General features: G+C 42.7%; 2 protein-coding genes across 2 annotated transcripts; both read left to right on the top strand.

Annotated features, from left to right (window-relative positions):
- Positions 1-14,586: 14,586 nt before the first annotated feature.
- Positions 14,587-18,507, top strand: LOC113003954. Its single transcript, XM_026135550.2, has one exon. The coding sequence runs from the start codon at positions 14,587-14,589 to the stop codon at positions 18,505-18,507; it is 3,921 nt and encodes a 1,306-aa protein (XP_025991335.2).
- A 400-nt stretch (positions 18,508-18,907) lies between these two features.
- On the top strand, positions 18,908-19,498 carry LOC105207108. Its single transcript, XM_011176549.2, has one exon. It carries the CDS (start codon positions 18,908-18,910, stop codon positions 19,496-19,498), a length of 591 nt encoding a protein of 196 aa, XP_011174851.2.
- The last annotated feature ends 3,166 nt before the right edge of the window (positions 19,499-22,664 follow it).

Below are 22,664 nucleotides of genomic sequence, written 5' to 3'. Positions count from 1 at the left end.
TTGTGACGGTGTTTTACGCACCTGACATAAGTCTTTGCCGCCCGCTCACGGCGTAACTCATAAACGCTGTAGTCATCCCTCTCAAATAATTATTAGCGTACGGACTTGGGCGCCAGACATGAGAGAGCGTGCCCCTTTTTTGATTCACTAATTTCGCAACTTTACGTTAACGCTAATGACCATGAGCGGTGACGATACGACCGTCCTGCAGCTCCCCGCTAAGTCGATAGAAGCGCGGGGGGAGGGCGGTGCGGGCAGGTGGTGATGAAGAGAGCGAAGGAAAATCGCAAAATAACGAGGCGAGAATTAACAGAGATAATGTAACAACGTATATTTTGACTCCTCGGGTTAGTACAATACAAAGCCTCGCACGCGGTCATCCGACGTGCGGAATGCGTTACAGAATCGCGGAATGTTACTCGGAGCAGTTAAATGATCGGACAATATTGTGCGGCAGTTACAAGCGGGACGATTCAATAATCGTGGTGAGGCAGTTGCCGCGGGAGAAGATGCACATGACAAAGATGGAATATCGCGACGTAATTCATGCACACGCTAGCCGAAAGATCTCGCGATTTCTCTCCCACTACTACCGCAATTAAACTAAGCTCAACCTGCAAAATCACACGAATCTCACACACACAATTACAAGACTTACACTACACCGACTGCACTTGGCTGTGGCGATACAGGCGCGAATACCGGAACAAATGAGATTATGTCAATATGGCGACTTTGCGGCTGCAACGACCGTTACATGGACGGACGTTACAACCTTCCGCGCAAATACGTGACAATTACAAGGACTCTACTTAACTCTGCTAGTCGCGACGCCACTCGTCCTCAATTGCAAAATCGATGACTTTACAATACTCGAGTTACGCTTGTCTCACCCTTCGGCGCGGCACGAAATCTCTCTCTGCGTCCTCCCGTGATTGAGCTTCCTGTGTTCTGCTCTCTGGCGCGGGACACGCTCACAGCACAAGTGAGCATCGATCCTCGATCCTGCGGGAGGTCCGCGGTGTCGCGTCTTACTTATCGCCGCTGCCGCTTCCGCATTGGCTGTTATTAGGCGGCTAGATCCTGGCGGTGTGCACATTATTCTATTGTTCTGCGCTTCTGACGTCAATAGCGCGCAAGGCCCAAATTCGGCAGGTAATTCTCGTTTGTGACGTTCGGCGTCCCCGGGAACTGATATCGGCCGGCCTTGTCTCCGGTGGCGGATGGCCGCCGCTTCAGGCCCGTGACGCCTCCCCTGCACGGTTCTAGTTATTGCCTCGTCCTCGTTCTCGCTTTTTAGCGTTCGTTGCCGTAGCTTCGCGCTATTTCCGCCTGCGGAATCGTAACTCTACCGTTCCTGAAAAATTAACTCCTGACAGACAAAGTTTTTTTTTCGATGACAAACGGGAAAGACAGTGTGAACGGTACAACCTGCGAGCCCCCGCGTCTCGGGATGTTCTGTGAGCCCCTCGGCGATGTTTCTGAATCCTTGTTTCCTCCTCGGTGCCGGGAAGGTCTCGTTAGCGCATAGTGCGATAGCGCACATCCCTATAGCACACACAAAATTTAAAGTAATTTCCGATACCGCACATCCCTATAGTGCACATCCCAATAGCGCACAACACAAAAAGGCGCGTTGTCCGGATAACGCACAACATAAAAGGCGCATTGTCCCGATAGCACACAATGCAAAAAGCGCATTATCCCGATAGCGCACATCCCCATAGAGCACATCCCGATAGAGCACATTCCGACAGCGCACATCCCGACAGCGCACATCCCGACAGCGCACATCCCAATAGCGCACATCCCGATAGCGCACACCCCGATAGGGCACATCCCTGTGGCACGCGACTATGTGCGCTATCGGAAAAAAGATGTTTTAATTCCCGATAGCTCACATTCCGATAGCACGCAGCTATTGAGAAAATGTTTTAATTCCCAATAGCGCACATCCTGATAGCCCACATCCCTATAGCATACATCCCGATAGCGCACATCCCGATAGCGCACATAGTCGCGTGCCATCGGGATGTGCGCTATCGGAATGTGCGCTGTCGGGATGTGCGCTGTCGGGGTGTGCGCTGTCGGGATGTGCGCTATCGGGATGTGCGCTATCGGGATGTGCGCTACCGCGATGTTCGCTACCGGGATGTGCGCGAATAAACGTGCACAAACTTGTTCGAAGGCACCCTCTCACTCTCTCTCACACCTTCCTTCCCTTTTCGTGCCTTTGAAATGTGCTATTTTTAACTTGCAAATGATATTTAAGCAATCCTATTTGCCTTAAATTTTATTATTCGCGAGCGTACACCCAGCATGATTGATTCTGTCCCGCGGAAAATTTTCGCACATAGTCGCATGCCACCGGGATGTGCGCTATCGGGATGTGCGCTATCGGGGTGTGCGCTATCGGGATGAGCGTTATCGGGATGTGCGCTATCGCACTGTGCGCTAACCGCCCCCTTCCTCGGTGCCTCCGGGTGGACGAGACGCTTCATTAGTACACGGTGTTTTCTTGCAGTCACCTGCTATTTCCTCGACGGACCTATCGCCTACTTCAATTTAATAACGCGCACATAGACGGCACAGGGACAAGCACACACACATAAACGGTCGCGCCAACGGAATTGCGCCTGCTCCCGAACCGGAACGACGCAGCATCCGTGTCGCGCTTCGCGGTCAGGCCATACGGCCCTTGTGACGGACAACGAACGTAAGTTGCACCGTCACAATATATACACACACACACACGCACGCACGCACGCACGCACGCACGCACGCACGCACGCACGCACGCACGCACGCACGCACGCACGCACGCACGCACGCACGCACGCACGCACGCACGCACGCACGCACGCACGCACGCACGCACGCACGCACGCACGCACGCACGCACGCACGCACGCACGCACGCACGCACGCACGCACGCACGCACGCACGCACGCACGCACGCAGCACGCACGCACGCACGCACGCACGCACGCACGCACGCACGCACGCACGCACGCACGCACGCACGCACGCACGCACGCACGCACGCACGCACGCACGCACGCACGCACGCACGCACGCACACACACACACACACACACACACATATATATGATGTTCATTAGGTGCCATATTACCCTCTTGTCATATCTTTCTCTTTCTCTCTCTCTCCTTCTCCCTTTCTCCTCCCTCTCTCCGATGAGTACCGATCGACTGTTCTTGTGCCGTTTTTTGCCCTTCGGGGCAGATTTCTTTTAAGATTCCTGTCAAAGGCCTTATATCTTGATGCTGCGCTGCTTGGGTGGGGGCACACGCCTTTTTTTTTGAGGTACTTATCGCAGTATCTGCTATCGAATTCAATAGAATCTTCTCGAACGACGGACAGCCGTCGTCCCGCGCGCACGCGCGACTCGCCGTTACCAGGCAAACGTTCCTGACTCCCAGTGGCTACCACCTCACTCCTGATTCAGCGCTGTGCCGTGCGTTCCTGGCGTGCCGGTTGCTCTCTCTCTCTCTCTCTCTCTCTCTCTCTCTCTCTTTCTCTCTTTTTCTCTCTCTCTATTAGACATCCCGATCCGAGCCATAACGCTTTCGTGTGGGATTTGTAAGCGTTTCATCTCGGTTACCGATTCGCTGCAGTACGACGGGACCATTAAGCACTACTTTCACGAGGAGTGTGTCTCCGCTCACACCGGCTTGACCAGTAGCTTTCAGCTCGGTGTCTCGCACTGCGTGATGTGCAAGGAAATCGCTCTCCTGAGACGAGCGGCCGGTTCGGTCTCTCCAAGGGAAGCAGCGGCTCCTCTAACGTGGCTAAGTTCGTTAAGGAAATGATGGCCAGCCTACTGGGGAAGATGTCCTCCATTGAGGCGCAACTACGGGATCTTTCCACAATTAGAACGCAACTCCAGGATCTCTCTGCGATTCTTCCGCAGCTGGCGGCGCTTGAGTCCAAGCTAATTGCTACATCGGAGGCGCTCACCTCGCCTCTGACTGAACTGAGAAGACAGCATGCCGCGCTTGACAGGCGTGTCGCCGCCTTTGAGTCGGGACCTATATCTGGAAATGCGAAAATCAAACTGAGTAAACTCGCGTCCCGCCTCGAGGCTCTTGAATGCGATAAGCGCAGCTTATAATTAATATTATTTGGAATAAAAAAGAGTCCCTCCGAAAACCTAAAAGATATTATAATAAAGATAACGCGCGCTCTGGGCGTCGAGGTCGAACTTGATCATATTGTTGCGTGCTTTTGAATATCGGCCAAAGGAAACCGTCCCCGCCCTTTAATAGTCAAGTTCTCCTTGATCGAGTTTAGGAATCGCCTGCTGGGAGGAAAACGCGCAAACGGTATGCTCAACGGATCGTCGGTTCCGGATTTGCAGCCGGGAACCCAAAATTAACGAACATCTGCCGTCCTCCACACGCGGAGTCTTTGCAGCGGAGAGGGGCGCGGTGAGAGGAACGTCTGAGCCGGCCCTGGGTTTGGAGTGGGCAAGTTTTTGTCCAAAGGCACTTCGACACCTTGTTTATTCGACTACGCGGTAGCGAGCATCTCTCCACCCTGACCGTTCCTCCTCCATGCCCGACAGTCTCTCTCGAACAATCATCCGTTTACCCGCAGAAAACATCGTGTAACACCCCACAAACTGCCGTCTTCTCGCTGACGGGAGAGGGCCAGACAGCCGGGGACACTGCTTTCGCCACAAGTTTGACTGATAACTGTTCAACCGAGAACTGCCTAGTCAATTGTGGGGCCATCCCAAATGTTTTCTCGAAGCGTCACAAGTGAGGTTCAGCCGTTATTCCCTCTTGCTCCAACCAAGCTCTTCGCGTTGTGGTTACGTCAACTGTCAGTCCCTCCTTCCCCACCTCTCTGAATTTGTTAACTTTTTTGATCGCAAAATTTTTGACATCATTGCACTATCAGAAACATAGCTCAAGCCTCACGTTCCCGATATTATGGTTCAACTTCCTGGATACCGGATTATTAGAAGGAACAGAAAGGGGAGAGGGAGGGTGGCGTGGGCGTATTCGTGTTCGTGCGTTACGGGATCGGAGCCGTGATCCTCGCGTCGTCTCCAGCTGGGTACTGTCAGAGTATTTACTATTAAAAATCTCTCCAACAAGGTGCAGACCTCTTCTTTTCGCAGTAGTCTATCGATCTCCTAAACTAGGCCACCTCTCGATATTCAGAACCGAATTCGAGAGATTACACCCATCCTTTACAGTTGCCGCTATACTCGGCGATCTCAATATCGATCTCAATCGGTCTATGCATGATACCGACTTCTTGCTTGACTTCATTACCTCTAATCATCTTCATTTAGTACCTTTTGCAGAAATATATCACACCTCGCTATCACATTCTAAGCTCGACCACTGCTTAGTGAGTGACGCAAACCTCGTTAAATTTTGGAATCAGTAGGCAGTTCTTTTTTTTTCAAACCACGACTTGATAGAGATGACTCTCGATTTTCTTGTCAATAGAGTCCCACCCCGCACTATCCGTATAAAAGACGAGTCTAACTTTGATCAGGACGGTTTCTATTCTTCTCTGCTAGCTCACGACTGGCCTACCTTGAACCGCATAGATGACCTTGATCATAAGGTTGATCGTTTCTACCTCTTCTTAAATTTATTTATCAAATTCTTTCTATCGTTTAAAGTCTTCGTCGCCAACAAACTCCCTGCACCCTGGCTTAACCATTCTATCAAAGCCCTGTTACGCCGTAGGAATGCCGCAAGAAGAACTTTTCTTTGGCGTTTTCCTCCCGGACAAAGAAAGGCTTTTCGGGTGTTGAGAAACGAGGCAAAGTCGCGCATCGAGGTTAGCAGAAGTCTCTACTTACAAAACCTGCTAGGTGGCAGGATGGGCCCTGCCATACTCTGATCAGAGCTTCGCTCACTCGGCGTGGCCAAGTAGAGATCCACTGATCCGTTCTTCACAATCCCCCTAGACAAATTCAACGCCTTCTTTACCTCTATTCATCCTCCTCCTCCTCTTGATTCCACGATCCCCCCTGTACACCCCTCCCGTCGTTCCACATCTTCCTCTTTCTCGTCTCTCCCCGCGGGTGCAAGTCCTGCCTCCACACTTTTACTTTCCGTACATTTTATCGGAAATGCTGCTGAAGGCTTTGAGATCAAGCACATCAAATTCTACCTGTCCGGATGGTCTAAACTGTCGTCTCATTAATCTTTGTTTCTCCGTTATCTTCCCGATAGTCCTAGATCTTTTCAACACCTCCTCTAGCTCCTCCACCTTCTCCTTATCCTGGAAACAGTCTCACGTTCTTCCTCTCCCGAAAAATTAACAATCCTACTTTCCCTCCTGATTTTCGTTCTATCTCCATGTTCTGTGTTCTGTTCAAGATTCTTGAGCGAATCGCCTTTGATTATCTGTCTGATCATCTTCCCCTACACAATCTCCTTGACCCTTTTCAAACAGGCTTCAGGAGAAATCACAGCACGCAAACCGCTCTCATCAAATTGGTGGCTGACATTTGACTAGGTATCGACAAGCGAAAGGTTACTCTTCTTATTATGTTTGACCTTACCAAGGCCTTTGACTCGATCTCGCATTCTCTCCTGTTGCACAAAATGCGTAATTTTTACATTTCGCCATCTGTATTGGCCTGGTTCAACTCCTACTTGTCGGGGAGATTCCAACAAGTAGGAGGGTCCAACGGAACATTCTCCTCCTGGTCGCGCATCCGGGCTGTGTTACCTCAGGGTTCTGTCCTCGGTCTTCTACTGTTTTCGATGTTCATTAACGATGATCTTAGGTGCTCGCTTCGGCATTGCAACCATCTGCTATATGCAGATGATCTGCAAATCTACATTCAATTTCCCCCTTACGACCTCGAGAGGGCAACCGAAATGATCAGGGAGGATATCGCCGCGGTGAGCAGCCTTAAACCACCTACGGCTTAATGCAAAGAAAACCAAGGCCATGCTTTTTAGCAGTGCCAGATATATTAATCGCCATCTCAACCGCGAATATTGTACTTTACTTACACAACATGCAAATTGAGTTTGCGGAGTCAGTTCGCAACTTAGGGCTGAACATCACCAACAGTCTCAACTAAGCCGACCAAGTTCGTTCTATTTCATGCAGTGTAAATGAGGTTCTCTGGCACCTAAAGTATTACAAAAATAGTCTTTCGCGTCCTCTATGAGTACGGCTCATCACATCGCTCGCTTTTCCCCTTTTTAATTGCGCCGCCGTGTTAACTGATTTTACCGTCCAACAAAAACTTAAACTTAAACGCCTGATGAATGCGTGTGTTTGTTTCATTTTTTATCTCCGTCGGGACGAGCATGTGTCCCCGTTCTACGAGCGTCTCGGATGGATAACCGCCGACGACCATAGAGAATATTTAATCTGTATTCTAGTTTACACTATTATCCACTCAAAATCTCCTCCTTTCGTCGCCAGCAATTTCCAGCCCTCTCTCCGTTTCCTTTCCCCCTTGGCTCCACCGCCTCTTACATGGATTTTGCTTTACCTTCCTGCTGCATTTCCACTTTCAATTTATTTATTTACATCAGCTGTAAGTGGTGGAACTCCCTCCCATCTAGTGTGAGGGAGGCAAATTTATTAAAATCATTCAGGCTCTTTTTCTTCGATTATCTGCGGAGGAGGAGCGCGGGTCAACCTCAAACCCAAATGCAATACTTAATAAAGTAAATTCTTAATTAAGTAAAGTAAAATACTTAATTAAGTAAAGACGTGGTTACTTTTAAGCACGCGGCACTAACAATGCTGCTATCAATTTTTCTCTCAACATTACGTTGTCTAAATCTTTATTTTGTATATTATTCTTTATCTTTTCTTCAATAACGTCATTTCATTAATTTTGCATTATTCTCTATTCTTTAGTTCCGTATTCTGTTCTTTTTAATTATTGCTTATACTGTTGTTTTGTTTTATTTTTATTCAAGTTTATTAATTGCGTTATAGTTAAAAAATGTACATCATTTTCTATGCATTTACACTTGTGGGGGATTATTATATTCAAATTAATAATTCCTTCGATCAAGAACGATATGTTAGGAAGGCCACGTAAAATAATATAACTCGAGATCAAATATAAAAGGCTTTAATGCGGAATAATTTATATTATACAGAACAGGTCAAAGAGAAACTCGCGTCTATGTACAAGTATTATTGTTTCGGCTGATCCCGAACGACTGACTACGTATTGAACCATCGCGCAAGGAGATCGCCCTCAGTGCAATCAATCTGCGCATTGCCGAATCAGGCACGTCTTATCCGTTCAATATTCTTATTGCCTACACACTATTGTTTTATAGCATTCTGTTCTGTTAGTATTTTAAGTTTAGTTTTTCTGTTAATTTTTTGTATATCTCAATTTTGCTTTATTGTACATATTCTTAGAGGGCAGGTCCCTAGAATGATAATAAAGCCAAGTCAGTCAGACTCTTTCTCTCTCTCTCTCTCTCTATATATATATATATATATATATATATTAGGAGTACAAATTGAAAACCGCCGTTTTTTGTCAAAATTTGAGGATTGATTGTTGAAAAATGGTTACATACTTATTCTTGAAAGTATTGTCCATCGCTGGCCACTACTTTCTCCCACCTTTCGGGCAGCATACGAATCCCGCGTCGAAAAAACTGCTCGTCTTTTGCGGCGATCCACGAATCGACCCAGTTTTTGGCCTCTTCGTAATAATGGAAGTGCTGCTCAGCCAGGCCATGCGCCATTGATCGGAACAAGTGGTAATCTGAAGGGGCGATGTCAGGAGAATACGGCGGATGAGGTAAGACGTCCCATTTCAAGATAGGTTTTAACAACCTGAGCAACATGTGGCCGAGCGTTGTCGTGCAGCAACATCACTTTTTCGTGTCTTTGCTCGTATTGTGACCGTTTTTCCTGCAATGCTCGGCTCAAACGCATTAGTTGTGTTCGGTAGCGAGCTCCTGTGATGGTTTCACCCGGTTGCAACAGCTCATAATAAATTACGCCGAGCTGGTCCCACCAAATACACAGCATGAGCTTCGAGCCATGGATGTTTGGCTTGGCCGTCGATGTTGATGCATGGCCGCGGTAGCCCCACGATTTTTTTCGCTTTGGATTATCATAATGGATCCACTTTTCATCACCGGTTACAATACGATGCAGAAAACCCTTCCGTTTTTGCCGTTGGAGCAGCTGTTCGCACGCGAAAAAACGCCGTTCGACGTCTCTCGGCTTTAATTCATATGGCACCCAGTGTCCATGCTTTTGGATCATTCCCATGGTTTTCAAACGATGTGAAATAGCTTGTTGAATCACGCCCAATGAATCTGCAAGCTCCTGTTGCGTTTGAGATGAATCTTCATTCAGTAATGTTTCCAATTGTGCGTCTTCAAACTTTTTCACCTGTTCGGGACGCTCCTTGTCTTCTACGCCGAAATCACCACTTTTGAAGCGTTGGAACCATTCTCGACACGTTCTTTCACTAATGGAAGCCTCACCATAAGTTTTTACAATCATTCGACGCGCCTCAGCCGCAGATTTTTTCGAATTGAAGGCAAAAAACAAAACTTCCCGCAAATGACGCTTATTGGGCACAAATTTCGACATTTTCGATCACAAAAAAATATATAACGCCGATAAAAATTCACAACTGCAATAATAAGGAATTGTTGCCAGATGCCCAACCTTACATTTAAAATTTTTGATCTAACGTTTGGTGCCAGCATTTACCGCTGGCGCCATCTACTGGAAAACGGCGGTTTTCAATTTGTACTCCTAATATATACAAGATGATTCAAAATAACCTATTGGTCCCGAAACTGGCATATTCGTAATCGAATTCTGAGTCGATTTTTCCTTTTGCAAAAATTTGTCCGGAGCTTAGTTTTCAAATTACAATAAGAATTAATTAGCGTATGACGGGTCGGATACAAGTGGTAGACAGGGGCGGCGCAACTCACTGTTACACGCGGGTGTTTCCGTGAGGTGCCTCCTGCGCTCAAATGACTGACAAAAGTATACGGACAGGACATTCCTATTTAAACTTTCACTCTCTCTCTCTCTCTCTCTCTCTCTCTCTCTCTCTCTCTCTCTCTCTCTCTCCCCCCCCTCTCCCTCTCTTCCTCTCTCCCCCTCTCTCTCTCTCTCTCTGTCACTTTAATTATGCTACATTTAACTTGTCAAATTTCGATCTCTGTCATCCGGCCGTCAAATATCGGGATGACCGTGAAATCTTCAAGTAAGTTTACATTATTATAATAAATGTACGCCCGCAAATAATAAAATTTAATGCAAATTATATTATTAATCATTAAAAGGTCCAATAAGAGCGAGAATAGATAAGATGTCAATAAAATTCTATAATTAGATATTTACATAAATGAAAAACGCCGGACGTTTCGAGCTAACTTGCCCCTTATCAACATAAAATTATTTACATAATTAAAACGTTCGCGGTGCAAATGAGAACGCAATAGTTGGTGTGATGTCGTCCGTATAATGTCATCTCTAATAGTTGGATGAGAACGAGAGCTTCGTAAAGACAGTTACATGTATCGTTATCCTAATTAACATAGATTTAGTAAAAAAAGTAAAAAAAGAAAAAACTTAAAGAAAAAACGCGATCCGATTAAAGAAGAAAAAAGTAAGAACTTACATGAGATATGTGTGTATATAATAAGAAATTTTATCCATGGTCAAAGTTTTTCAAATTCACGAAGCACATGACAAACTAACCGTCTCCGAGGAGAGATATAGCAGAAATGAGTATTGGTTTCAAAATCTTGTAAATGTATTGAAGTGTGTATGTGACTTTCGAATAGATTGTTGTGGTGTTGAGAGGTTATTATTCTTATTGTGCAAACTTTACGAGAACGTTAGAATAAGATTTATCTAGAAATTCAGTATCTTTCATTAAGTTAATGCTATTCTTTTGTTCTTTCATATGTATCATCTCGGAGACAAGTCGTTTGTGATAATTAGTTTCTCTGTTTAAAATCCTTACGTGTTCCCAGTCGAAAGTGTGATTACATGCAATTATGTGTTCGGAAACTACAGAATGTTTGTCGGGGTCTAAATTGATATTCTTCCGATGTTATTTTATACGTGTTTTTAATTTTCTCTTAGACTGACCGACATATGTGGCGTCGCAATTTTTACAAGATATTTTATAAACTATGTTGTTGTTTTTAGTAAGCGGGATATTATCTTTATAAACTTTTACAATGTTGTTTAATTTATTAAGACAGCGGTAACTTATCGAATGATTATGACCTAGTTCATTACTTATCGCATCTATAGTGTACGGTATGTAAGGAGAATTAGACGAGAAATAGTTGTTTTTTTATCATCATTGGGATTGTCATCCATTTCATTACTTGCGCTATGTATCCGATTGTTGATCAATTTTTTGATTCTACGGTTAATTTCGATAAAGATGGTATCAAGAGGGTATCCGTTGTCAGTTAGGATTTGAATACATTTCTCAAGATTTTTCTTATGATTTATAGGATGTGATAGAAGTAATGCGCGGTCGATTAAGTTATAAATTACTCCTATTTTTTGGCAAAACGGGTGATTTGAGAAGAAAGAGAGTGTACGTCCTGAGAAAGTATTCTTTTGGAACCAGTCGATTATGATGCGATTGTTTTGAACTTGTAATAGTAGGTCAAAAAACTGAGAGAGCGGTTAGTTTCTTTTTCGCATGTGAATTTTATACAATCATGTAGTTTGTTAAAAGTTTCAAGAATTTTTTCTATATTTGTTTCTAGAGCGACAAAGAAAATGTCATCAACGTATCTAAAGTAGATGGAGATGTTTAAATCAGATGAGTCTATTAAGTTGGCCTGCAAATCTTGCATGACTATGTCAGCAATGATTGGAGACAATGGTGAGCCCATCGGAGTGCCGAACAGTTGTTTGTAAATCTTTCCATTAAATGTGAAGAAAGTCGATGTAAGTATGAATTTCAGTGCTTCGATAAATTCTTCTTTAGGAATATTTGTACATCGAGCAATGAAATTCCATCTGTTCGTAACACCTTTGATGGCTAATTCGATGGGAATGTTAGTAAATAAAGATGTGACATCAAGAGAAAAAAGAGCCTCGGAGTCTTTGATGTGTTTGTCATTTAAAATTTTATATAAACTAAAACTATTGTTGACGTGACTTTTGGGTTTATGATAGGTATGCTGTTCGAAATTATATTTTGTAGGTAGGAAGTGAGTGAATATAACGCGGTGTTAACTGAGGAAACAATGATTCTGAATGGAGGGAGGAATTGTTGTTTATGGATCTTTGGAAGTCCATAAACTCTTGGGAGTAAAGTGTCGCTAGCGTGTAATCTGTAAAATTCTTTTTTTGTGATAAATTCTTTATCGGCCCATCTTTTTATAGTTTTATTGAGATGTTTTTCTATTGATGTCGCTGGGTTTCTTTTAACTATCAAGTAGGTATTGGTGTCATTAAGGAGTTCTGTCATTTGTGTGAGATAAGTATTCTTATCTAACGCCACTGTGACATTGCTCTTGTCAGCTCTCGTGAAAATGACCTCGGGGTTAGATCGACAAAATTTTAAAGTTGTTTTGTAAAGAGTTGAGTTTTTTGTCCGGTAAACTCAGTTGTGTTTTATTTTTTATTAATATGAGTGATGGCTGAGTTTCTCAGTTTATTTACATCGCAGTGTTTTCAAAGGATGTTGAATTCTATGTCTTTAATTATCTCATATTATTTAATAAAATCTTAAAAAATAAAACACAACTGAGCGTACTGGACAAAAAACTTAACTCTCTATACAAAACAACTTTAAAATTTTGTCGATCTAATTCCTCGACGTCATTTTCACGAGAGCTGACAAAGGCAATGTCACAGTGGCGTTAGATAAGAACACTTATCTTACACAAATGACAGAACTCCTTAATGACACCAATACCTACTCGATAGTTAAAAGAAATCCAGCGACATCAAAACATCTCAATAAAACTATAAAAAGAAGGGCCGATAAAGAATTTATTACAAAAAAAGAATTTTACAGATTACACGCTAGCGACACTTTACTCCCAAGAGCTTATGGACTTCCAAAGATCCATAAACAACAATTCCCCCCTCCATTCAGAATTATTGTTTCCTCAGTTAACACTGCGTTATATTCACTCGCTTCCTACCTACAAAATATAATTTCGAACAGCATACCTACCATAAACCCAAAAGTCATGTCAACAATAGTTTTAGTTTATATAAAATTTTAAATGACAAACACATCAAAGACTCCGAGGCTCTTTTTTCTCTTGATGTCACATCTTTATTTATTAACATTTCCATCGAATTAGCTATCAAAGGAGTTACGAACAAATGGAATTTCATTGCTCGATGTACAAATATTCCTAAAGAAGAATTTATCGAAGCACTGAAATTCATACTTACATCGACTTTCTTCACATTTGATGGAAAGATTTACAAACAACTGTTCGGCACTCCGATGGGCTCACCATTATCTCCAATCATTGCTGACATAGTCATGCAAGATTAGGAGGACAACTTAATAGACTCATCTGATTTAAACATCTCCATCTACTTTAGATACGGATGACATTTTCCTTGTCGCTCCAGAAACAAATATAGAAAAAATTCTTGAAACTTTTAACAAACTACATGATCGCATAAAATTCACATGCGAAAAAGAAACTAACCGCTCTCTCAGTTTGTTAGACCTACTATTGCAAGTTTAAAACAATCGCATCATAATCGACTGGTTCCAAAAGAATACTTTCTCAGGACTATACTCTCTTTCTTTTCAAATCACCCGTTTTGCCAAAAAATAGGAGTAATTTATAACTTAATCGACTGCGCATTACTTCTATCACATCCTATAAATCATAAGAAAAATCTTGAGAAATGTATTCAAATCTTAATTGATAACGGATACCCTCTTGATACCATCTTTATCGAAATTAACCGTATAATCAAAAAATTGATCAATAATGGGATACATAGCGCAAGTAATGAAATGGATGACAATCCCAATGATGATAAAAAAACAACTATTTCTCGTCTAATTTTTCCTTACATACCGTACACTATAGATGCGATAACTAATAAACTAGCTCATAATCATTCGATAGGTTACCGCTGTCTCAAATTAAACAACATTGTAAAAGTTTATTGCTTTAACCAATCGTTCGACACTTGTTCGCATTAACAAGAAGGAACAAACTCGTACTGCTACGGCGCCTGCGCACGAGGAGAGCGGTGTGTGTCCGATACTCTCTCATGTACACCTTAGCGAGAATAAAGCAGCGTCCGTACAAAGATCATTCGAACTATCAATTCACACCTATCACATTAACATTTTGGCGCCCAACGTTGTGAGGCTCGGAAGATAAGAGTGGAAGTAAAAGTTAGTCAGTGCAAGCGGCTAGAAACGACATAAGAAGCGACGAAAGAGTAACCTAACCTCTGAAACGGACACGTGTAGAGGCAGCAGAGGAAAGCAAGCATCGAGACGTTAAGTATCATAAGTAGCAACAAGCCTTTAGCAACATTCACAACAGGTGAGTCAGATATACAGTTACATTAAGCAAAATTTTGATTGAAGGAAAAGATGTCAGAGTTAAGGACGTTGAAACAAAAACGTGCCAGAGCCAAAGGAAATATAACAAGGATGAGAGATAGAGTGCAGAGCGAAGAAGGAATATCTAAATACGAAGCGGAAGCTCGACAGCTCAAACTAGAAGAATTATGGAAGCAATTTGAGGACCTTCAATTGGAGATCGAGATGAAAATGCAGCCGTCAGAAGACAGAACGCAAGAGCAAATAGACTTGATAAACTACGCAGAAAGGGAAATTGTTGAAACTGTATACTATGAAACAGCAGCGAAAATTCGTGAAATTGTGGAGATGGCTCAAAATCGGAACGAACAAGAACGACAGGTACCTGTAGTAGTAGCGGCTGAGCCTCGAGCAGAAGAACACAATGTGAAATTGCCAATACTCAAGATACCGGAATTCAGAGGAGACTATGACCAGTGGTTAACGTTCAAAGGCTTATTCAAATCTATGTTTCACGAGAACAGAAAGTTAACAAGCGTACAGAAATTTCAATATTTGAAAAGCTCATTGCAGGGCGAAGCCTTACAGATTATTGGCGGATTTGAGATCTCGTCAGAAAATTATGAACCAGCGTGGGAATTATTAACTAGCACGTATGACAATAAGAGATTGTTGATAAATACGCATATGAATAGATTATTAACTTTTCCAACGGTAGAGAAAGGCAAGTATGCTACTATTAAGCAAATAATAATTCATGTTCGAACGCATATAAAAGCCCTCAACGTGTTAGAATTACCTGTCGAGCATTGGGATGAATTGTTGATTCATTTGATAAAGGATAAACTAGATTATGTAACGCAGAAAAACTGGGAAGAGGAGACAAGGCGAAGAGCAGAAGAAAATAGGCCTACGTTAGAGGACTTTCTTCGATTTTTATCTGAATATGCACGAACAATGGAGTTAATCGATAATGGCAGATCCAAATCGGAAACAGCTAAGCAGCTTACCTCGAACGCGAGAATGATCAAGATGGAAAAGAGAGTGAACGTGGCCACAACGTCAAGGGAAACATGTGACAATTGTAGTGGTCCACGTCGCTTATTTAAATGTGAAGAATTTCTGAAGTTATCGATACCGATGAGAGCCGACAAAGCACGACAATTAAGATTATGCTTAAATTGCTTTGGTAAAAAGCATTTTTCAAAAGAATGTTATTCAGGAGCATGCAAGAAATGCGGTGCAAAGCATAACACACTGCTACATAGGGAAGAATCCAGTGCCAAGGCAGACGAGGATAAAAAGACGTCTCAAGGTACATCGGATGCATCAGCACTCACAGTGACAGTCTACACAGAACAAAATTCAGATCAACGCATTCAGGACAAAACAAATACGGAGAACAAGCTCAATATTCACATTGCCAAGAGCGAACAATCGCATGTCATATTATCTACGGCTCAAGTGTTAATAGAAGACATAAATGGAGAAAGGCATCTCTGCAGAGCACTATTGGATCCGGGAGCACAGACAAATGTAATAACAAGATCATTGTTCAATAAAATGAGATTGAAGACAATCAAAACAAGCCAGATGATCAGCGGTATAAACGGTGAAAGAGTTAAGTATACGGAATTGGCGAGAGTCAAAATAAAATCAGTACACACCAAATTTGAAACAGAAATTGAATGCGTCATTATGCCGACGATTATTGAACAATTACTTCAAGTTAAGTTGGATAAGAAACTTATACCGATAGCTAAAGACATGCAATTAACAGACCCAGAGTTTCACGAGCCGAATAACATCGATCTACTCATCGGAGCTGGCTTATTTTGGCGCATCTTCTGTAGAGAAACCATGCCACAACAAACAGGGGTACCAAGCTTGCAGAAAACATTGTTTGGTTGGATCATCGGAGGAGAGCTGCAGGTAGGAAAAGTTACAAGAACGGAGAAGGTATGTGGAATATTAGCGGATGTTACCCTGAAGGAGCAGTTAGAACGATTTTGGAAGGTGGAAGAGATATCGGAAATTTGTCAGCCTACGGAAGAAGAAGTGGAATGCGAGGAGAATTTCAAGAAAACAGTAGAAAGAACATCTTCCGGAAGATTCATAGTAAGTTTACCAAGGAAGCAGAACGTTTGCTTAGGGGAGTCGAAAGAGCAGGCAGAAAGAAGATTGTTAGCAGTAGAGAAGAAATTCAAGAATGATTCAAACTGTAAAGAGGAATACATAAAATTCATGGCAGATTATGAAAGCAAGGAGCATATGTCAAGGATATTAGCATCAACGGAGGAGCCGGAGGAGATATGTTGGTTGCCTCATCAGGCAGTGTTTAAGACGGATGGCTTGACTATCAAAATTCGGGTAGTTTTCGACGCATCATCCAAGACGTCAAACGGTCAGTCATTGAATGATAAACTTCAAGCCGGACCACACTTGCAGAATGAGATGTTTGACATCCTTTTAAGATTTAGAACACATCAGTTTGTATTTAGTGCAGATATTGAAGCCATGTACAGACAAATTCTAGTAACAGAAAGAGATCGACACCTCCAGAGAATATTGTGGAGATCTGAATCAACGCAACCGATGCAAGCCTACAGCTTAAACACCGTGACTTATGGAACAACTGCCGCACCTTTCTTGGCGATAAGATGTCTACGCGAATTAGCACAGCAAGAGGATGATTTATTAGAAGCAGCAAACGTGGTAAGACACGATTTTTATATGGATGATGTGTTGTCAGGAGCAGCTACAGAAGAGAAAGCTATCCAGCTACGCAAAGAAGTAACAGAAGTATTGAAGAAAGGACAATTTCGACTAAGAAAGTGGCGAGCGAATCATAAGAAAATTTTGGAAGATATCAAAGAAGAGGATGAAAACGATAAGTTTTTAAAACTAGACAAGGAAGGAGCACTAAAGATTCTCGGATTACTATGGGATGCAACAACGGATACAATACAGTACTCAGTGAGCATACCAGGGCCAGCCACTGTAACACGAAGAAGCATAGTATCTCAGGTCGCACAAATTTTTGACCCGCTGGGTCTTCTTGGGCCAATTTTAATCAAGGGCAAATGCATCATGCAGCAGACCTGGCAAATTCCCATTGGATGGGATGAGCCTCTACCAAAAATAATACAGGAGCAGTGGCAAGAGTTCTATGATGCTTTACAAGAGCTCAATGAGTTTAAGGTCATGCGAAACTTAAATCCAGGTAACCAATCTCAGGTGTTTGATATCATGGGTTTCGGAGATGCCTCCGAAAAAGCATACGGAGCGTGCCTCTATGCTGTATCAAAAAATAAGGAAGGTAATACACAGTCTTTTTTAATTTGTTCAAGAAGTAAAATAGCTCCTTTGAAAACTATCTCACTACCAAGGTTGGAATTGAATGCTGCGCTCATACTAGCTAAGTTAACTGCTACGGCTATACGTGCATTTGGTAACAGAATTAAAGAAATTCATTTATGGAGCGACTCTAGCATTGTGTTACATCAGATAAACACTAGTCCCAACTTATTGAAAACTTATGCAGCAAACCGTGTGACAAAAATTCAACAGGCCGTGAAGAAAGCAACTTGGCATCATGTGCCATCATCGGACAATCCTGCGGATGTCCTGTCCCGAGGGTCATCAATTGAAGAATGGAAACACAGCAAGCTTTGGTGGCATGGCCCTTGGTGGATCGATAATCCGAAAGAGTGGCCGCAGCTGCCGCAACAAGAGGAAGAAACGAAGCGGCTGGAGTTGAAGAAGGCGCTAGCAGCTGTGAGTATTCAATCACACGAGGATATTTTAGGAAGATTTTCCTCATACGACAAGTTATTGCGAGTCAGTGCATACTGTCTACGTTTTAAGAACAACTGCAAGCAACCAAGAGCTAAAATAATCGGACCATTGACAGTGCAAGAATTGAATCAAGCAGAAATTGTAATTATTAGATTAGCACAGGCAAAAGCCTGAGAGCAAAGAGGTACTAATGGGTGATTTACCCAAAAAGAGAGTTTGCGAAAACTTACGAGCTTTTATAAATGTCGGAACTGACTACGCAGGACCTTTCTTAATTCGAGAGAGTCGCAGAAGAGGCAAGATGGTCACAAAAAAGGCATGGATAGCAGTGTTTGTATGCTGTGCTACTAAGGCAGTGCATCTAGAATTGGTAACGGACTTGTCAACAGAGACATTTATCGCTGCTTTACGGCGTTTTACGGCAAGAAGAGGACTCTGTAATCAAATATTATCTGACAACGGGACGAACTTTGTTGGAGCGGCCCGATAGCTGCAAGAACTTTATACGTTTCTTCAAAAGGAGAGCGAAGCAATTTCGCAGCATTTAGCGCAACAGCGAATTCAATGACAATTCATGCCACCACGATCCCCAAATTTTGGCGGATTATGGGAAGCAGCAGTGAAGGTAGTTAAGAAGCACTTCTACGCTGTCACTCAAGGTCAGATTCTGACCTTCGAGGAATTCAATTCCATCTTAACGGAAATCGAAGCGATAATGAATTCGCGTCCACTTTGTCCAATGACCGAGGATCCGGAAGATCTAGCTGTTCTAACTCCCGCCCATTTCTTGGTTGGAGATTCATTATTGCTACCTGTGGAGGACAATTTTTTAGACACACCAGATAACAAACTATCCAGATGGCAACTTTTACAAAAGTTGAGACAGTCTATATGGAATCGTTGGCACATCGAGTACTTGCAGGAACTGCAACGTCGGCATAAGTGGGCTCATCCATCGGACAATCTTTATCCAGGCCTACTTGTTTTGCTAAAAGAGAAAAACGTACCACCACTTCACTGGACGATAGCTCGCATTACCGAGGTCCACCATGGAAAAAACGAAGTTGTTAGAATGGTCACAGTCCGCACTGCAAAAGGATTCTTCAAACGAGCTGCAAGAGATGTTTGTCCCCTCCCAATATACGACAATCAGGAGAAAATGTAAAAGACCAACATCCAGTAACGTTTATTTTATTTAATTTTTTTTAATATCTGCCCCTCACGAGAGATTCACAGTTTGAATGTACGCAATTCTAGTATTATTAATCACCAATTTATTGTATTAGTTATTATATCAATTATGTATTACTTTATTGAAAGTCAAGTCTTTCAAGAGGGCCGGAATGTTCGCATTAACAAGAAGGAACAAACTCGTACTGCTACGCGCGCCTGCGCACGAGGAGAGCGGTGGATGTCCGATACTCTCTCATGTACACCTTAGCGAGAATAAAGCAGCGTCCGTACAAAGATCATTCGAACTATCAATTCACATCTATCACATTAACAACACTCTTATAACGACGTAACCAATAACATTCAGTCGACTGCTTGATATCGTCGAGTAAACACGTGTTGTGTGATCGTAACGTAAATACGTGTTTCTTCGAGTAATTTTAACGCATCAAATGATTATAGTGATTAGAGTAGTGATTAATAGTAATTAATAAAGTCGATCAATCGGTTCGTCGCGTAGTTCCGCGTTTATCGATCAAATGCAGAGTAAATAGTGTAAATGTGGTGAAATATGAAACAACTTCGAGAGATAGATCTGGATAAAGGACAAATTGAAATTGAACTGTCGCGTCGTGGAAACAATAAGCTGATCGCCGCTGTGCGTAAGTAAACGTGCTTAAACTTGTTCAAAGGCCCCCCTCCATCACTCTCTCTCTCTCTCTCTCTTCTTTCTTTCCGATTTGTGCGTTTTAAAAGTGCTACTTTTAACTTACAAGTGCACATTTAAGTAATCTAATTTGCATTAAATTTTATTATTCGCGACGTACATTTATTATAATAATGTAAACTTACTTGAAGATTTCACGCTCATCCCGATATTTGACGTCCGGATGACAGAGATCGAAATTTGATAAGTAAAATGTAGCATAATTAAAGTGACAGAGAGAGAGAGAGAGGGGGAGAGACAGAGAAAGAGAGAGAGAGAGAAAGAAAGTTTAAATAGGAATGTGCTGTCCATGTACTTTTGTCAGTCATTTGAGCGCAGGAGGTGCCCCACGGAAACACCCGCGTGTAACAGTGAGTCGCGCCGCCCCTGTTTACCACTTGTACCTGACCCGTCCCAGATAGACAAACGTGCTGGACATAAGAATGCAAACATTTCATGTATCCTTTATGATGTCATTATGACAGCAAAAAATTACAAGTAATTAAATGGTGCGATTATGCTGTCATATTGCTGTTATACCGGGTGTCCCAGACCACCCGTCCCACCCGATTTTTTCGTAAACGCGACATTTTAAAGAAAAATGTTTCAGACAAAAGTTGTAGGGTTTTAAAAGATCTATTTACTGATTTTATCAGTTTGACCTTGGATGGCGTCGCCAAGGTCAGATCAAAATAACATTAACTTTTTTAAATAGGACACCTCATTTTTGGTTCCAGAATCTAATAGCTGGTGTCAAGACCTTTCCAAAACACTATAAGAAAGTTTATTTTTGTTGAGTACTTTCCGAGTTGTGAGGCTTGAAAGTTACGGTGTACTGTAACCTTCAAGCGTCATAACTCGGAAAGTCCTTAACCAAAATAAACTTATTTATAGTGTTTTGGAAAGCTCTCGAAATCGACTACAAGAAAATGCAATGAAAAATATAAGCAGAGGACACCGACTTCGCCCATGGTATCACGTCGAATAATGCTTTCTCTCTCGACCCAGCGTCGAGCGAGGAGGATGCACTATCGTAAAGCCCCCCACCACTTACCGCCCGCACCCCGATCGTCGCCGCGCAGCCTAGACACACGTACGAGCGCGACTCCGCGTGTGTGCGGCAGCCGAGCGCTAGCGTCGAGAGACACCATTTCTGCCGGTGCGTGTACCTATAGTCCTACGCGTAGAGTTTTGAAGATACCTAATTACCGAGATCTCTAACATTCGGTACAGCTCTATGATGCCGTTTATTCTTGATTTATTAATATTAATCTTCATTTAATGTTGATTATTGTAGCAATAAAGTAATTTTCACGAAAAAGCACCCTTACATACCACTCCTAAAAGTCATTGCTTAGAATTCATAATATTACGCAACTCGTCACCAATTCACGTTTTCTAATAAGCAACCCGGTCGTAAGCGTAATTTGTAGTTATGCCTTGCCCGAACGAAGAAGCTGCGTTAATGATGTCAGTTTTGGGTAGAGCTGGAAGTTTTCGAGCAGCTGAAATAATGTGGCGAAATGAATATCCCGATCATACACCACATTCGCGCAAAGTTTTCAGTCGCTTACAACGTCGAATAATTGTAAAAGGTATTGTTCAGCCGGATCATAATAAGGGAAGGCAAATTCATCGATCAGTTCGTTCAGTAAGAGCACCTGATGTAATTGCATCTGCCTTTGTAACCCCGAATTATTCTTTAAAGCGACGAGCAAGAGATAGTGGAATAAGTCGAAGCACGATCAGTCGAATTTTTCGTGAAAATTCATTCCATCCATATCGAATGTCACTTCACCAGGCCATGACATTGAACGATCATAGACAAAGACTGATATTCTGTAATTGGATTACTCAACAATTACCTAATTTCCATAGAAGTATTTTATTTTCTGATGAGTGCACCTTTAAAAGTGACGGCGAAATAAACACACATAATTTTCGTTATTGGGCACAAGAGAATCCACATTGGTATCGAGAAATGGATCATCAACGTATCTGGAAAGTCAATGTTTGGTGCGGAATTGTTGATACGCATATCGTGGGACCATTTTTCTTTCAAGAGAATTTAAACCGTTTTTTATACGCCGATCTACTCGAAAACGAACTTCCACGTTTACTTGAAGATATTCCACTCCAATTACGTCTAAATATGTGGTTTCAACAGGATGGATGTCCCGCCCACACGTCTGTCATTGCTCGACATCAACTGAACCGCATATTTCGCGGCCGATGGATAGGTAAACATGGTCCACATAATTGGCCACCACGATCACCGGACCTTACAATTTTAGATTATTATTTGTGGGGACGAATAAAAGACCTTGTATACCGCGAACGACCTACGACTGCAGAAGATATGAAAAACAGAATTCGACAAGTCATTCAGTCTCTAGATACTGACGAAATTCGTCGGGCGACGGATGATTTCCAAAGTAGGGTAACAGCCTGT

The sequence above is a fragment of the Solenopsis invicta genome, chromosome 12, assembly GCF_016802725.1.
Source record: "Solenopsis invicta isolate M01_SB chromosome 12, UNIL_Sinv_3.0, whole genome shotgun sequence".
Taxonomy (NCBI): domain Eukaryota; kingdom Metazoa; phylum Arthropoda; class Insecta; order Hymenoptera; family Formicidae; genus Solenopsis; species Solenopsis invicta.
This window is presented reverse-complemented; position numbering and strand designations above follow the sequence as displayed.

What these genes read in the sequence shown, in the direction of transcription:
- LOC105207108 (XM_011176549.2), top strand. Translation starts at nt 18,908, where the DNA reads ATGCCACCACGATCCCCAAATTTTGGCGGATTATGGGAAGCAGCAGTG.
- LOC113003954 (XM_026135550.2), top strand. Translation starts at nt 14,587, where the DNA reads ATGTCAGAGTTAAGGACGTTGAAACAAAAACGTGCCAGAGCCAAAGGA.